General features: G+C 38.3%; 1 protein-coding gene across 1 annotated transcript in view; it reads right to left on the bottom strand.

Annotated features, from left to right (window-relative positions):
• Positions 1 to 19,065, bottom strand: part of KCNK2 (potassium two pore domain channel subfamily K member 2) — a gene marked incomplete at both ends in the record, with an annotated part of 102,637 nt that overhangs the window by 14,303 nt on the left and 69,269 nt on the right. Inside the window, 3 exons of the mRNA XM_080616685.1 lie at positions 283 to 422; positions 8,711 to 8,897; positions 12,161 to 12,321. Coding sequence (XP_080472811.1) covers positions 283 to 422; positions 8,711 to 8,897; positions 12,161 to 12,321 — 488 coding nt within the window. The remainder of the gene's footprint in view (positions 1 to 282; positions 423 to 8,710; positions 8,898 to 12,160; positions 12,322 to 19,065) is intronic.

Here is a 19,065-nt window from a genome sequence, read left to right as displayed (position 1 = left end):
TCTTAGCCCAGAACTATCTTTTTAGAGACTTTTTTTTCCTGTAAGTCAGGTGCAATTGTGCATATACACTTAATAAATTTAATTAATTTTATACGCAGCCATGTAAAAATCATTGTCTGCTTAGACTCTTACAAAGTTTGCTGCAGCTTGAGCTGCAGCTTATGATTTCTACATGAACAACTTTGACCTATCCTCTAAGAGCAACAGCAGCTATAAGCACCCCTGAATTCTAATCAAAGTTTTTAAAAAGTAGTATTTCTTCCTCTTTCAACACATTCTTACCTCTTCCTTTGTCTTTTTTGATATGACTCTCAGCCAGTCTCCAATCATGCTGAGGACAGCTGCAAAGTAGGCAAGGCCAACAAGGATCCAGAACCACACCACTGGCTTATAAAAATCTAGGTACTCAATATCTGATCCCCCTGGAAAACAATACGGTTAAAATTAGCAGAATTAATACTCATAGGAGCAAAACCAGCCATATTTCTTAAAGCTTCTCCTGTTTTCTTACCCATGAAATAATTCATAGCAAAACATTCTGTTGAATTTGAATAAATGATGATCTAAATTCATACACTCTTGAACATACAGTTTGGAGTATGCAAATTTTAGACAAAGATTGCTAATCATTCTTAAAAATTAAAAATTAGCACAGACAAACCAATTCAAGTTCTGATACATTGTTATTTAAGGTAGAGGTCCTCAAGGACAACTTGAATGAAAGGCCTTCCCACCTGCTCCAAGTAACAACACTGTACCAAATTTTAAGTATTGCTCTGGAATATGTAGTGAGTTCGTATCTTGATAAATCAGATTTTGCAAGGACTTTGAAACATCTTAATACTTACATGAATCCTTTAGCCCTAGTAAAGAATAGCACCTGCACTACCAAGTGTCCCTATTGAGTAGGCAAACATTATCTCTGTTTTGCAGAGAAGGAAACCAGAATGGAGGCGCTTGAGCTGAACTGATCCATACTCAAGAAAAGGTGGATAAATTAAATGTCACCTGAAGGCAGCTCCTTTGAATCCCACTGCCATAAGCACCAGTCTCTTCCTTCCAGTGTTAAAGTAAAAACAATTCTGAGATATCTGTAATGGAGCTTTCAGGTACAATACAGCTATAGGGAACAGATGCCTTATTTTCACACAAGAGAGTTATGTTCATCCGGAGCTCTTGACAACACAATAACTCACATTTCACAACTTGCGGTTCAATGAAGCAGAAGCCTTAAACTTGCAATTCAACTGTGTTATGACAAATAAAATCAGGCTCCTAGTTTAGGCTGCTGTGAGTAGAAGTTTGATGTGCATGTCTGCCCACAGTACAAGTACAGCAAAACCTTTCCAGGCACACTAAATTAGTCTGTACGGGTACCTAATATGTTGCTTTATATCTCTGCATCCTATACTGAAAGAGTCCAAGGATGTTTTGGGGCAAAGTTTCAATCACCTTGTTACAGTAACAAGATTAACTCCCACAAACAGTAATGTTTTTCCTAGCTGTTATTATCTAATCACAGAGATTACATGCAAATAACACCGAATTTTATTGATGGTTATCTTTGTATGGAAGCCCTCAGACAGAAAATTTGTTATTGTCATATCAATAAGCCTTTTCACCAATAAAATCCATTGAGCTGCAACAGTTTATTCAATTATCCAGGAGATGAATCCACATTGCAAAAATGGAAATACTTTGACACCTGCATAGTCACAAATAAAGTAGAAGACAGGGCTCTATCTGGAGCAACAACCAAAAGGTTGAGTTTGTCACAGCCCATGACAAACAAAGCATCAGAAATGAAGCTATTTCTTGATATCATCCAGCTCATGTCAATCCAGTAAAATAGGATTTTAGGGATGATTTGCCCAAAATTTGCCATCATCTGAAAGAATGGTTGATTACCACCATGCGTTTGCTCTATCAGCAGCTAATAATGAACCATGCTTGGTGGTTCACCTTCTCCAACTGTTCTCACAACGCACAAGAAAGTATCACAAAAAACATCCACTCAGCTGGTTTCAAATTGTTTGTTTGTTAAGTTAATAAACTGAAACTGGAAGCTAACTCTGCCAGTCTGCAGGAAGCATTTCCTTCAGAGTTTCTACCTAATTTGTTTACAGCAAGGTTAATCACCCGGGCAGCAGTTAGGACACGCTCACATTCAAGAGTTTTCTTTACTGTCTGGCCAGGAGAGGGCTCCATCTAGCCATGCCCAAAGGAGTTCCGCTTTCCTAGTTAGAAAGGGACAGTCAACAAGCCTCTAGGAAAAGGCTTAACAGCCTCATTAGCTGTTGGGTTTCCGAATGTCAAAGACTCCTCAGGTGAGATCTCAATTTAATAAACTACCAGGAAAAGAGAGGACATATCTAAAGGTGTTCGCCCTGAGATAACTACTGTCTTCTGTGATGCTTAATCATCATGGAGTGCTATAACACAGTTACCCAGGAGTCACAGAATCATAGAATAATTAGGGTTGGAAAGGACCTTAAGATCATCTAGTTCCAACCCGCCTGGCATGGGCAGGGACACCCCAGCACTAAACCATGTCATTACATAGTATCTCACTGGTAGGAAAACCTGAGCAAAAGTCACTGTAGGGAATTTAAAGTAAATGGAACTCATTAACTACTGATTTAGTAGTTATGGGTATGAATGTATTTGGGTATGAGTATGTACAGGTAAATGTATGTGTACTAAAACATATGAGAATTCATCTCAATTTTACTGGTAACACTGTAAATGGTATATCAACATGATACATTTGCACAGATTTTTCATAGCATAAGTTTTTACTTAATAATGCTATCATTTTTCTTTTGCAAAACATTATTTTACATAGCCGTTTAGGAAGTAAAATGCTGAGAAGGCAGAACTTGCATTTTGTTGTTGGTCAAAACCAATTTTGTGGGCCAAGGGACAAAACCTTTTCCAGCTTTGTTTGACCTCTACCTAAAATAGGTTGCAACCACAATAAAGAAGTACCACCTCACAACTGGAGTGCTCTTACTCTTTATCTAGAATTCTCATGGCCATAATCTTCCATGAAGATTATGAAGAATCTGATAGGGTAAAAGCAGCCACAGTTTATCGCCAACATGTTTTGTGGTAAAAATTTGATCCAAAGTCACTTAAAATACATGAGAATCAAAGAGTTTTCCATCCATCTTTGTCACAGGGTACTGTAATCCTGCTGCTACCCTTCTTACATCTGCAAAACAACTTATTATTTGGGATTTTCAACATTTTGGAAGGCATAGGTTGTTTTATGGCCTACACATATTCCTTACTGAGGTGAAAAGCCCTGTTTTAGTGAAGAGTAGCATTAGAGAAGATTTTGGGGATGCATTAGGACAGATTATGAATCTCGTGTAAAGGCTAAGGCTTTTGTAAATAAATAAATGCATATATTTATTTACGTAAACCAAGTATATTGAAAGTAAATAATTCATTCTTGTTGCCACTCTCTCTCCCATTCTTTCTACAGCTGGTTCAAAAGAGAAATATGCAATTATTTCTGCAAAATTGTCCGGTTCTGCTTGCATTTTTGCTTCAAAAGTATAAGCAGAGAATAGAAAATGCTATTGGCATGGAATATCTTAATTCCATATCAGCACAAATTTCCAAGTTATTCAGAAATTGGTCCTTCAAACCACGAAATGTCTTTGTTATTTATCAGCAGTACAAATTATCCTGGGTATGTGAATATACTAAAATCCAAACACTGTTTTAATTGCAGAAAAATTAGCAGCTGTCCATCATCCCCCCTTTGTGGCAAACCTGGCCAACAGGCTTAGTCCACAAACATCATTAGTCCCATGCCAGAAATATACAGAGATTCAGCCCTGAAGCCTGAAATGAATTACCTCTGAGGACTGTAAAAAAGGACAGAGAAAGGCTAGCTCATGCAGACCTGGAAAAGCAGCGTGCCTGGGACAAGATAACATTGCACTGTCTGTGAGAGAAAATTCAGGTGGGCCATATGAGTTACCTGATGCCACCCAGTGGAAAAGGGAGAGCTGCTTCAGAATACAAACCACAGCTATAAAACACCCCTTACATGCTGTCCTGTACAGAAATCAAGCAAGACACAGCATGCTGACTTAGGCTTAAATCTGGCTGCATGGTTCACACCAGACAGCCCCAGTTATGGACATGAAGCCCTGAGGAGGCAAAAAGCACTTCCAAATGCCCAAAAGGGACACAAAGCCTGTGGGAGAGCACAAAGTTTTCATGGGATGCTCAGCACATGCCTCTTGCTTGGCATGACAGTGATTTCTTCCTATAGAGGTCTTTCTGCCTGGTAAGTAATATCACATAGTAATATCACATATTGATAACAAATCAGCTGGGCTGCTACAACCATTAGGTGAAGCATTAGAACATATTCTTTAAGTGAGACTTGAAAACTTCTGTGATCTGCTGAATGGCACTGATTGCAGGGTCAGTTTATCATCATTATGCGGCGCTTGAAACAGACTGCTAATGTGCTATTGATATTTTGGACCTCTACTAAATTCAGTCAAGTTTTGGACCACTCACCAAATTTAGATTTCAAACCTGTTAGATTCAATCACTTAGAAATATGACTACACCTTCTAATCTGTACTTCAGTTAAAGGATTGATCTGCACGTATGAACAATATAGCTTCATGTTATACACATATATACACACACACACACACGTACTTCAATGCTAACTTTGGTACCCAATAATACCTTTCATTATACTCAAAAAAATGACACTTTTCATCAAAAAAAGATCTGTTTTCTCTTTCACAGAGTATTGATAATATTGGCTGGATTTCCTGCTGTCATATTAAAGTCAGTGGTTTCTCTTTAAAACAAGAAAAGGGATGTTTGACTATGTCCTGGTTTTCATAAGACAGTGCAGGCTGTAGTACAGTTTACTTCCCTTATTTGTAAAAAAGTACAAGAACAAACTTTCTCCAATCACAAAAAATTACTCATTTCCCTACAAAAATAAAAATCAACCCCTCCAAATATTAGAAAAATCAAACTATTTCATAAGACAGAGAAACATTAAGTTTGCTTTTTGGAATACTGTGCATGTATTTTCTTGAACACACACTGCAAGGGCCCTTCATCTTTTCGCTCCCTGCAAGCACCTTGAGTAATCAGTCTTATGTTTGCCTTAAGGCTTCTCTTGCTGGTGGAAACTACAGCTGAAATTTCCTTAGGTTCCAGACAGATTTTGAGCACAAAAAGGGATGTTTTGGTATTCTGGTTTCTGGGAACAGAGTACTTGGTCTCCAGTGTAAATGAGAGGAAACCTGCGAAAAATTCTGGAGAACTCTACAAGAATTTCTAACATGACAACCTGCACTACAGCCATTAGCACCATTACTTTCCGGAATCTCAAGTTCTTCCTTAGCTCCCTTTTAGTACAGCTATTCAGAAACACTCTCCCCTTCACCTCCTAAAAGTTCTCAGAGCTTCTCTTCAGCTGAAGTGTACTGGGGTTAAAAGAAAAAATACGTTATCACAACTGTGACAGTTGTACATAGGGCTTGCAAACTCTCTTTTTCCTCTGGGATGACAGCTCCCAGGAAAAAAAAATTACCAGAATATGTGAAAGTTTTCAAATATTTAGGCATTTTAGATTTTTGAGGGAAATTTGAGCCAAAACTGACACATAATCGTGAAATATCCCATGGACCTTCAATATGCTACAAGAATTGCCAATTTTATTTTTATTGCTAACAGAGGTCACTTGCTATAATTGCAAATTGGAGTATTAGTACTGCACACCACTGCTTTATATTTGACTAATCCTCAGTGTAAGAAGGCAATTTTCACCCGATTATTTAAGAAATATGCCTTTCTGTCCAGGAAGAATCTGAAAAGGGAATAAATCAATGTCAGTGAGAGTTTTTTCTTTAGGTGCATTGCCACCTAGGAACTAAGCAGACTGCAGCATCATTCTGTCTGCTGCGTGGCTCATTATGACAAACCAAAACCAAGAACACCACACTTTAAAGCCACAGCTTCAGATGCAATACCCATATTCTATCGTGACAACCTCCCCTACAGCATTACATGCCTTAACCCTACATGCTTGTTTCCATCTCTGTTTATGGCATTCAACTTTCTTAAACTTCAAGGAAAGTTCTAGATGGAGTCTACCACAAAAACATCATAGAATCATCATGGAATCATAGAATGGTTTGGCTTGGAAAGGACCTTAAGATCATCCAGTTCCAACCCCCCTGCCATGGGCATGGACTCCTCACACTAGACCTTAGTGTCTATGCCCAATTTATGTGTCTAGACCAAGTTACAGCTTGCCTAAGAGAAAAACAAGGAAACAAAAATCATAAAGATAACTTACTACTTTGTTAGTGTGCAAAAGATTCTGCATACTTCCTCAAGAGTAATAAGGATGCCTAGCCCTTAAAACAAATTTCATCAGCTCTATTGGGAACTTGCAACATCAGTTTTCCTCAGACACCTTACTATTTATGCACATTGATGCATTGTGGAAGCTGACAGTCAAAGCACAGTCAATGAATACTTTACCCATTTTTCATAATTTTTATTTAACTAGACAATTATTACTGAAATGACAAGAAAAAGAATAAACCTTTTGGAAAACCCCAAGTCATCTGCCATGAAATGATTATGTTAGTCCACACACTTATAATATTGTCAACTTCATCTCTGATGAAATACAGCCCCATGGCAACGTTAACCTCCCAGTTATGATGGAGATTGGTAGTCATCTAACCCTATTCTCTTGAGTATCATCTCTGCAAGTACAGATCTCATTCCCCCACTGGAAACTTCAAATCAATAACATATTACAGTACAAATATACATCTTGTGCATGTTACTCTAACAGAAAATAGAAAACATGAATGACATTTTGACATCATGCATTTACAGTGGAACTTTGATTAAAATAAATAAATAATAAATATATATAAGTGAACCATAAAAGGCTATAGAACAGTGTAATTCAAGAATATTCTGTAGAAAAAGAAAGTATTTCCTAATAACGTTAAAAAATAATCCCAGACATGATGTAGGAACAAATTATGATATCAAGTGGTCTGCAAATAGAAAATTCTGTGGAAATGTAGAATGAGAGTAATGATCAATGTACACAGTGTTCTAGTTGGAGCCAACTGGGCCATTTCACATAATGCTTTACAGTAAATATAACCTTTATACACTATTATTTTTATTCCCTGACATACATGTATCCCTCAGGAACAAAAGTTTAAACCACCCAGACTCCTGACTTGGAAACAGCATAAATTTTTTATCCTGTGCTAGTGTGAATCTTACCAGAATCACAAATTCCTGACAAAATAAAAATATGAAAAACTACAAAGAATAATGGGAAAAGAGAACGAAGAAATCAGTGAGACACATTCAAAATACGAAAACATAATAAAAAACCCATGTAAAAGTCCAAACACATTTAATTTGCCATTTTACAGACCAGTTCTGTAACTTGTCAGACTCTGGCAACTTCTCATGTCACCTTTCATTTTTAAACAGGTTGCATAACTTCAACACTAACTTCATTTCCCCTCATTTTACCCAGGTCATTTATGAATATGCCAAACAGTTCAGACCCTTCAGAAGTCTCTGTGGTACTTCAACAGCAACAAGACCAGTCACATTCCTGCCATCAAGGCACACTTCAGGCAGGCCCCCAAATCACTAGGAGGAGCTACACAACATGAAACCCTCACCTTGGTGCACTTGGACTCACGCAATAGCTGCAGGTGAGGTGGGACAGGGAGGATTCAACACTATGAGGATGTCTACTAGAATCACTTCCTCCAGCAGAATAACTCACTAACAGCAGCCCAGCACTGCTGTATTTCTCAGCTACTTCTGCCTTGCACAGTGTTCAAAGGTGGGAGAGTGAAATTTCATGAAAGAGAGATGATGGTGCTGCATCAGGAGATGCATGAAATCAGACTGAAGAAAGCAAGTCTCAGACTAGAAGCATAATGCTCTGAATTTCTAATCCTCACCTCAATACATCAACACACACAACACACTTAACCCTATTCTGAGAAGTGATGTAACACCTCTAAACACCTTTTCATGAAACAAGTTGATGCAAAGAACTAACCCAAGCATTTTCAACTCAGTTTGTCACAGTTATTTGCAACCAATCCAACCCAGATTAATAGAACAATGAAAGTTGGACACATTATCTATGGGTTATGCTAAACCTTCTTAGATTACAAAACACACATGGTCAAGCATATACATAAAAAACGAAAGAAAGAAAACACAGAAGCAGGATGCAACAGCAATAGAGACATCTCAATGGCGGAAACAGAGCGCTGGAACAGCACTTTGAAACTAAGAGATGTACACAAAACCTGTGCCACATAACTTCATAGGGCAAGGTATTTTAAGCAAATCCAGCTGGAAAAAAATACACTCGGCAGACTAAAATACTTTATTAATCCTTGCACGCCACTCAACCTGTAAGAACAAAAAACTCTACCTAAAAATCAAGTACACCATCTTTTAACAGTACAATAAAAGATTATGCAGAAACAGGCATCTCCTGTCTCTATCCTGCCATATCTTCTAAGGTGCCCTGACACAGGAATGATAAAGGGTGAAACTGGGAGATGCATCTGTCTCAAAATAATACAACAAAGCAGAACATAACTGCAAAATATTATAAGATAGAGTTACAAGGAAATCTTACCTGCAACATAGTCACCAAATCCAATGGTAGTTAAAGTGATAACCACAAAGTAAATTGCATCTAGTGTGCTCCAGCCTTCTATGTGCTTGAATATAACTGCAGGAAGAGCAACAAACAGCACACAGCCAAACAGTATGAATATTATTGTTGAAATTATGCGAATCTTTGTCTGACTCACATTCCATTTCTGGAAAGGGAAGGGGAAAAAAGAAGAAACCCATTGTTAGTAAAACTGAACTACAGTACATCAGCACCAATCAATCACCCACAATGAGCACTAGCTGCTCAAGAGCACAGTGAGTTATAGTTCTCAAACAAATAAGGAAATCAAGCAGGGGTTTATTTTGACAGGGTTTTCAAAGCAAACATGACTATCCTAGGAATCACTTGCATCATGAAATGCAGAGCAGGGCTGGACTCTTTATTGTGGCCACATTTGTGATCTGGCCAAGTTACATGTGTAGCATTCATTAATGTTAGCAGTAGATCATGCTGAAGTTTTGATAGGGGGACAGGTATTTGTGTGAGCTCCAAGTAGTGCTTGCACCTGGAATATCTCTACCTTTGTGCATCCACAAATAACAGAATAAACCCAGTAATTTTTAACTGCACAGTTCTCTCTAATCTAGTAATTGGCTAAACAGAACCACAGAAAATAGAGTGGGAAGGGATGTGAAGAGATCACCTTTTCCAAACTTTCCCCCAGACAGAACCAAACCCACCTAAGCCACTCTAGACACACTAGTGGCCAGGCAACATGCTCAACTGTTTTCCTAATGCTTGCTCTACTTCTCATCTTCTTCATATTAAGCCTACTATTTATGGTCTTACCCAAGGCAAACAAAGCAATTACTACTTTATTCTTTCCAGCAAACTTTTTACAGGTGTTTTCTTTCAATCATATGTTCTATAGCCCAAATGCATGCATTTATTTCAGTCTTTCTTCACCCATCTATTCTTATTGCTATTTGTTGACTCCAGCAAAATAATCCATGTTTCATTATGTTGTTGTACTCAAAGCTAGATATAACCCCCTTCCCTTTGCCTATTTATTTATTTACACTCATATTTATACTTCTAGCTATGATGTATCATCATTTCACAGCAGTATGACATTAACTCATACTAGCATATGAGCCCCCCAGTCCTCAGAACATTTCACGGAATCACTAGCTTTGGGAGGGACCTCTGGAGATCATCCAGTCCAACCCCCTGGCAAGGCAGAGCCACCTAGAGCAGGTCATTTCCACTGTTCCCTGGAATGCAATTGCATGTTTTATTATTCCTTCACCCGAATTTGTCCTCCTTGAATTGAATCCTGTACATTCAGACTGCTCTTCAGACTTGTCAAGATCATTTTGAATCCTGATTCTGCCTTTCAACTTTTAGTTCTGTCCCCACCTACAGATTACTTGGAGATTTAATAAGCCAAATCCTTTATCTGTTGTGTAAGCTATTAATGACTTCTCTTTTAAACTGTACAAAAGCTAGAACAGACCACTGCAGAGTCCCATTTGACTGCCCCTGCCAATGCGACATTTTTCCCAAAGAGACTTCCATCCATCCAAAGTATGTTGATTCAACTTAAAAGAAGCAAGGGAACAAGTAACACTGGAAGCATCCACAAAAGGAGACCAAAAATGAAATCAGACTGTTCACAACATATGTTTTCTTGTATTTAAGTTCAGGGTCAATGGAAGCTGATTTTTACAGTCAGCATGATCAAGGTCCGGCTCTTGTAACCCAAATCACAGTAGTAGTTTGGGTTATGGCAACATGAAATTCCCTGCTCTGACTCATCGGCATCTCCTGTTAGTTCTTTTGGGGGACTAGTAAAGAGAATAAGGGAGTGTTCCAGACTGCAACATATAGATCAGTGTTCTCATTCAGATATTGCCAAGAGGTGTGCAAGATGCTACTTTTTGTCTTGAGGCATTCTTGTTGTAGGAATACATCCATTATGAAAACAAGAAAAACAATTAACCCTCTGAGAAACAGGCAAAGAGACACAAATTGGTCTTAAATCTTTTGTACTTTTCAGCAAAACAATAAAATTCAGCTATAAAAACCAGAAAGGATAAAAATAAGATGTTCTTATGGAATGTTCTTGCCTTTTTTAGACAAATCTCAATGGAAATTGGTATTATTCACCAGCACCATGTCTAGACTTGAACTGATGTTTCAAAGTCAAAAATATCTCCCTTTTCTTAAAAACCTTTCAAGCTTTCATTTACCTATTGCATAAATCTACACAGCACAGCTTCAGTTTTATTTGTTTCAAAAATAAAGCCATGGCAGACCTTTTCTATATAGTAAAGGTGTCCTGCATGCAAGATTAGGGCTTGTTGCAGAAAACCAACCCTTCTAACACTTGCAATGCTGATGCAAACTGCTACAAAGTCAGGCTGCTTCTTAAGTATTCACTGGGTATGACATGTTCTACATATCAAAAGACAAATAGTATTTCATATGCCTTTTGAATATTAGGTAACAGTTAAACCTACAACATTTTATTGAAGGTAATAAAACACCTAAATAATTAATTTTATTAAGTTTCATTATGCCATTTATTCTAAGCTTCAAAAATCTCAGTAAATACATTTTTAATAACTGCATTAGTAAAATACAACCTTAATAAACTTTTCTGTGTATGAAACAGACTGAGTAAATTAAGTTCCTCTGCTAGAATTCAAGGCATTTAAGATTGTTAGGGACAGGCTATGGCTGAGATTTATCAATACCTGCACAAGCTTCTGGTCTGTTTGACAGGTCTCTGCCTCTACTGAAGTTGTGCCACTTCGCATGAATAATTAAAGATTAGCATGAACCTCTAGGCTGTGTTAAACAATTTTGTAGCAGAGGCTGAAAACACCTTAAACTGTAGAATATCCTACAGCCTAGTGAGGAGGCCACACAGAGAGGCATCAACAGACACTGTTCTATGAATGCCCAAAGCTTTAGTCACTTACAACCTGTAAATCTCAAAATGTAGGTGCCTGCTTTCCTTAAGTGTGATGGCATCTGAGAGTTTAAGAATTGTGATTTTAGACTCAAACACCAAAAGTCTTCTGTGAATTAAAGAAACAATTTCCATATTACCCCTACAGCTCCTGTATTCCATCTCCCGGAGTCACTGATTTCTTACTGACTTACATGAAAACCTTTCAAGGCAAGAACTACAGCAAACTTAGGAGTTTTATAAGGGCAAACCAAAGTATTTTGGAAATTCTTCCCCTTCCCAGCCATACTTCTTGTAGAAAATGTTTGGCTTCATCCAATTCTCAGAGATGTTCAGTAGCATGTTCAGACTTTGCAAAGTTCTTCCTACTTTTTGCTATGCAGCTGGACAAAATGAACAGCTATACCCTGGTTTTCATACTTTTAATTTCACTTGTTAACTTCAGAACAACAAGCAGCATGAAGAACAAATGAGGCAGGCAGCATACTCACAACAAAGGTGTCTTCTACTTTGGCAATTCCTTTTCCAAAGATTGTTCCTAGTTGATCTCCAACACCAGCCAACAGAAACCCAAACAGAGGAATTCCCAGTAAGGCATAGATGATACAGAATATCTTTCCACCTTGCGTGCATGGGGAGATGTTTCCAAAGCCTAAATTACAAACAACTTGAGATGTTTAAGAAGTTACATGTATTACATTACACATTTTAAATGTCCTGTAGGAACATAAGCGTTAAAAAATAGGTCGTATTAGGTTAACCATATGGCACAGCAAACACGGTGAAAAATGAAACGAAAGTGTTGGGCATACAGCCCTCTCTGAGCTAAAATTCAACTGCTGCACAATTCACCAACTTGTATTTTGTGTACTGTGGAGAATTCAGGGATTTTGTTTAATAAATGACAGCTTTTCTCATCTACTCCACGTAGTTAATACCAACTGGTTAAGCTGTGCCTTAGCCCCTGCTACCTGGAGATGTCTATTACTGGACTTGTAATTGGAAGGCTGCAGTACTGGAAAACAAGATATAATTTTCCTTCAAAAGTCCTCTGTTTCAAAGAGAAGCAGCCACAAAAAAAACTTTATAACAGGGATTTCTAGACTAAGCAGGACTGCTCAGAATCTTCATTATTAAAGGCTTTTGTTCTTTCAGTGTTTCAAACAAAGCTTAGAGAAACAGTTTACAGCTCTGTCCAATTGAAAGTGTAAAATCATTTTGCATTCACTGGCCTGATATGCCTGTGATACCTCAATTGCTGGTGGTCCATTTAAGATGGAGAAACTGAAATACAAAGAGCACAGCACTCAGCATCTGTGAAACACATCTCCCAGGATAGACACAATTTTGCCAAGGTCACATAGGCAGAACCCTACAGACAAGTTTCATGAGCATCACTACTCCATTTTAATTCCAAAGTTTTTCTCCTGCAAACGATCATTCATATGCTTTGAGGGAGCAGTAGTAGTAACACACCAGCCTTTTTGACACTGTTTCACTTTTCTGCACAACAAAAGGCAATCAGATGGAGAACTTGTCAGAAAAAAGGCTTATTTTCCATGGAGAAATTAAACAAAAGCTTTTTGGGCAGAAAAATAACTGTAAATGAAAAGCAAAATATTTTAGCAAGTAATTGAGAAATGTTGTTTTTTGTCTTTAATTTTGCATGAGGTGCTTTTCATTTACACAAAAATCACTCAGCAAAACCCAAGTTTTCCTGTGAAAAAGCTGATGGACAAATTTTATCATATTTATTGAAAGTTTGCAATGTAATTTTCTTTTCAAAATACCTCAGTATTTTTGCACAATGTGACTGTAAGATTCTACAATATAAAGCACATTTAATGAAGATCTTAGGTATTTAAGTATTTGTATTAAACTATTTTGAACATCTTGGTTTAACATCGATTTTCTTTCTGAAATCTATAATCTCAGGTTTTGGTTCTGCTATCCTGTAGGTAAACTACATCAAACTTTGTTTTCAAAACTCCTTCTTCCTTTCAGTATAGAGGAGACAGAAGCTTCTCCTCACTCAACTGCATTAAAATAAAAATGAATCCCATTGAGAATATATTTTCCTCCTAGAACTTTTGCCTCAATATCAGTTTCCAGATAACAGTTGTTTAAACAATAAATGCAATGTTGATAGAGTTCAGTTAGATTAAAAAAAATTATAAAAGTTGGTATTAATTTTTCCCAAATAATGACTAATGAACACTAACACAGTAAACAAAAAGAACAAAATTAGAGGAAATATCATCAGTTAAAGGTTGCAGAGTCCTCCAAATTTAAGTTTTCCCTGCACTAATACAATGAAAACCTGACTGGCAACTGGAAAAATGTCACAGCCCAACCTATCGCCCTTCTCTAACCCAGGCCTAAAATTACTGATTATTAGAATTCAGGAATTTCAGCTCCACTCAGTTTTCTCTGTCGCTTTATGCACCAAGCAGAAAAGACCCTTGAGTTTTCAAATAAAATTAGCTCATCACCAACCAAAAAGGGACAAACAGATACAAGCTCCTCTGTTTACATAAACGTGCCTGTTTATGCATCAGCAGGAGCTTGAGTAGTTCCAGGGTGTAATTCCTGAGGGGTCCTAATGCAATTCAGAATCAGGGGTCTGGATACACCAGATATATAAAACTCATACTAGGGGATTTGGGAATTGCTCTCCCCCCTCTTTTCTTTTTGTTGTTTAAGAACTGTATTCACTTCAAAGTAGTGCCTCTTAATGGTGACAAAATACATGAAGCCCACGCCAAGCAGGCAGTTTTGCCCAGTTAGCTTCATAAAGGAAATTGGCATTCTCCATGCATGCCACAACTATTACAGAGACAACTGCTGCTGCAGCATCCTTCTCATCTGCTGCTGATTGCTATGAGGACATGAAGATCATATTCAGCTCTATATATTCTCCTCCCTAAATCAGTCACATCTTGCCTCAGGAAAAGGATGGTACCTTACTTCTACACTCACAAATTCTTGCTTTCCAGCCTGAAAAATGAAGAATTCCATAAGCAACAAAGGTTTTGTATTATTAATTGTACTTCACAAAAAGATCTCACACATCACTGGATAAAATAATCCTTCTCCAGCAGGTAGTAGCTTCTCTCTGCCCAGATGCTCACTGCACATAACAAACCAGGGCACTCTCATAGCAGGACACATACTTAAGCGAACTGCTCTACCAAGGGCTTTCCATCACACATTAGTCATACTTCCTACAGTGTCTTGTTTTATAACAGTCTGCCTCTGTAACCCACAGCCTACTTCCCAAGTTACACAAATTGTCCTTACATCCTAATCTTGGTTTCTCCAGTGAAAAGCTAATCCATCATGTAAGCAATGGGAGAGGAAACATTTATATTTCATATGGTTGATGTAATTGCTGAGGATGGTGCACACTAATCGTACAGGCAGACTCAGTGCCTCCAGTACTCTTCACACCTCCTAGTCCCATGCAGTTTTTCTCTTCCTCTGTTTCTGCTAAATGGATAGAACCACTTGGTTCTTCATTACAACCAATACACCTGGTTCTGAACATGGACATGCAGAAAGCACTGGATTTAAACTTGCTAAATTTCTCAGAAAATTTCCCTCAAAGACTTTTAAACCAGTGCTATCTGCAATGAAAAGAACGAAGCATAAAAACCTAATTTGAACAATGGCATCTGTTTCACCCAAGGCCACTTTCTGCCTGTACTTCTCCAAAGTGCCTTCCCCACTTCACTTTCATTACCAGGAGCAGAATTTGCCTCCTAGTGCCACCAAATCCCTTTCAAGTCCTGCTAAATGCTTAGCATGCCTTTACTGCCCAAAGGACTCTGTGCATTCAAAATACATTGTCTCTGACAGCAGCTATGAACAAGAAATACGTTTTGGAAGGAATTTGCAGTAATTCCTGAGTGAATTAAGAATAAAAGGCAGATTTTAGGTAGGTCGTAACTAATTGTTCCATTCTACAAAATAACGTGTTCCATGGTTTCATGCCTGGAACCGTTAGAGCCTTCCAGCTGAAAACTGGATACAAAGAGAAGCTCAGTCCCTTTGGTCGGCAATAGACAGAATAAAGGGTATGCTAAATAAAAGCAATCAAACAAAACCACACACACAAACCAGAAAATAACACTGTATAGAATTATTTTGTTTAATTTTCATGTCTTTTTTTTTTTTTTTTTTTGACATATTTGAGGATGAAAGCATAACTTACTCATTTGAAGTGGATTTGCTATCAAGTAGAAATTAGTAACTTTTATAACCACACATATAGTACTGGCTTTTGAGCAAAACAACATATGTTTGAAGTTCCAGCTGGGGGGGGGTGCGTGTCCATGACAAACAATAGGTTCTACTCCAAATGTGGAAAAGTTTGAAATGCTAGAATTTTTCCTGCAATTGATAAGACATTCCTGTTCAGATGAGACTTTCTTTGCATTCAAACCTTCATAAAAAGGAAGCTTGACAATTAAGAAAATCTCTGTTTTAAGCAGAGAAAAAGATCCCTTTGCTTTTTAGTTAACCAGTATCTCAGTCTTTCAGAAAGGTCTTTTAGATCCACACTTTCAAAGTGGAGTTTGAAGAATAAAGACTCCAAATGAATGTTTTTCACAGAGAATTTCTAGACAAAGCAGGGCATCTGCTGAAACAAGCTGGCTACAATTAAGTATTTCTCATGTGAGAGATTATAGGTGCTTTTGAGAGTTCTAAGACTAAATTTTACTTGCAAAATTGACTGGAAAAGAGTGTCACCACCTATGATTCATTTATATCAAATAGCTCGAGTGAGATTGAAAGGTCTGGGGAAGGTTTGAAGCATTTTCTTTCCCAACAAGAAAATGTAAATTCAAATACCAGTAAATGTTTTCCCATTGCTTTTGACATACTTCAGATTACACAAGACATCATTCATCAGACAGCAAACAACATGAAAATTATAGCAAAACAATGTCATATATTTTGAGAGATGAGAAACTGCTCCTGGCTGTAGGTTTGGATATGTGGTCAATTGATGAAACAGTTCAATACTGAAAGATGAATAATTTGGTGAACATGTACACCCTTAATTACATGAAAATGGATTAGAGAAACTTGATATTAAAACAATTGTAGGGGCTCAGAGGAAAGGCTGAGCTCCCAGCTGCTGAATCCCATGAGGCCAGAGCTGGGTGAAACAGCTCCGTGACCTTGGCTTCAGCCACCAGATGCTGTGTGCAAGTGGTGGCAGCACTGCTGCAGGTTCACATCCACCCTGACTAGGCAGCTCAATTACAGTGATTACCCTTTCAAAGAGAATACATGTGTTTTGATACCAAATGTGAAATGGATTTTTAAGACATCAAAGTATGCTTTTTCCAGGCCCTGTAGAACTATCTGATGAAATCTTTATGAAAGGTACCTTGCTGAATTTCTAGTAGTTAAGATGTTTTTTCCCTTTGAATTGCCACCTCAGGTCAGGAGATCAGCATTTATATACACGCCTGCCCATTAGTGCCAAAGCAAAAATATGCACTTATTCATAGATAAATACCCATTTTAGCATAAATAATGGTCTGTATACAATCATTAAACAAAAAGGTAGTATATGTACCCGAACTGGCTATGGGAAATCTCTGTGTACGCTGCAGAAATACTGAAACATGCATGTTTGTGTTCATCCTCTATAGACAGATAGGAGCAGCCTCACGCTTGCAGGCCCTTGTCCTCATGGGAGACTTCAACCATCCTGATTCCTGATATCTGCTGGAGGGACAGTACAGCCCAGCACAAGCAATCCAGGAAGTCCCTCAATTGTGTGGAAGACAACTTCCTCTTGCAAGTAATAGAGAAGCTGACAAGTAGAGGTGCCATGCTTGACCTCATGCTCACCAACAGGGAAGAGCTGGCTGGAAATGTGATGCTCCAGGGCAGCCTTGGTTGTAGCAATCATGAGATGGTGGAATTCGAGATCCTCAGGACAGTGAGAAGAGCGTGCAGCAAGCTCTTCTCAAGAGAGCAGACTTTGGCCTCTTCAGGAACCTGCTTAGTAAGGCTCCATGGGATATAGCCCTAGAGGGCAGGGGGGCCCAGGACTGTTGGTTGTTATTCAAGGATCACCTGCTACAACTCAGGAGTGTTGCGTCCCAACTAGAAGGAAGTGCAGCAGGAGGGCCAGGAGACCTCCTTGGATGGATAAGGAGCTGCTCAGGAAAATTCAAAGGGAAAAAGAAGTTTATAAAAGGTGAAAGCAAGCACAGGCAGCCTGGGAAGTATACAGGGTTATTGTCAGGGAAGCTAAGGCACAGTTAGAATTAAATCTAGTGAGGAACGTGAAAGATAACAGGAAGGGCTTCTACAGGTACATAGCAAATAAAAGAGACTAGGGACAACGTGGGCCCTCTCCGAAAGCCATCAGAGAACTGGCTACTCTGGATTTAGAGAAGGCTGAGGTTCTTAATGACTTCCTTTGGGACTCTTCACTAGAGACTGTAGTGATAGGAAAAGGGGCAATGGGTTCAAACTTAAACAGGGGAAGTTTAGGTTGAATATAAGGAAGAAGTTGGTGAGGCAGTAGAACAGGTTGCCCAAGGAAGTGGTAAATGCTTCATCCCTAGCAGCGTTCAAAGCCAGGCTGGATGGAGTCTTGGGTGACATGGTGTGAGGTGTCCCTGCTCATGGCAGGAGCTAAATTATCTTAAAGTCTTTTCCAACCCTAACTGTTCTATGATTCTATGATTCTGCTGCTGTTAATTTAATACCATTGCTTAGCACAGCACTCCCTTTGGTATTATCTGGATTCTAACCTGCAGAATTCTGATTCTCAGCACTAACTCTCAATTCTGTGTCCCACCAATGTCACTACATTATTCTGAAGGTTATAATGTTCTGGCTCAAGCCTGAAAAAAATATTATATTAAAACCCCCCTTAATTTCCAATAATTTTCTTTTTCAACTATGAATAATAACAAGAAAACCTAGACTGACATTAATATAACGTGGAATATTCAAGAATTGATGAGACAAAGGCTGATCTCTTTTCAGTGGTTTCTTTTCATCCAAGTTCTGTGGGAGCAGTAGTCAAAAATCAATAAAACTTCTTTTAAAAGAACAGGCTATAAATATTCATAAAACTAAATTTCCTTCAAGTCAAAGTGCTGTGCTGGAGAGGTGAAGGAGCATTGTAAGGAAAGTCTCTGTATGGATGTAGAAGCTGTCGCAGTATTCAGTAACTCACATTCAGTTGCTAAGGCAATTTCTCAAGAAACCGAGTAACAGCTGTTAAAAGACTTTTAAAGTTTAAACATGAATTCAGATAGCTCTGCCTCCCAGTACACTTTCCTCATTTCATTCAGCTGTCAGTTTGCTCAGTGACAGGCATCTACTTCTCATCAGCAGTAGGACTTATGCCCCTTTTTCA

Source organism: Psittacula echo, assembly GCF_963264785.1.
Source record: "Psittacula echo genome assembly, chromosome: 4".
In the NCBI taxonomy this organism is placed as follows: domain Eukaryota; kingdom Metazoa; phylum Chordata; class Aves; order Psittaciformes; family Psittacidae; genus Psittacula; species Psittacula echo.
Note: the sequence above shows the minus strand (reverse complement) of the source record. Positions and strands in the feature narration are given on the sequence as shown.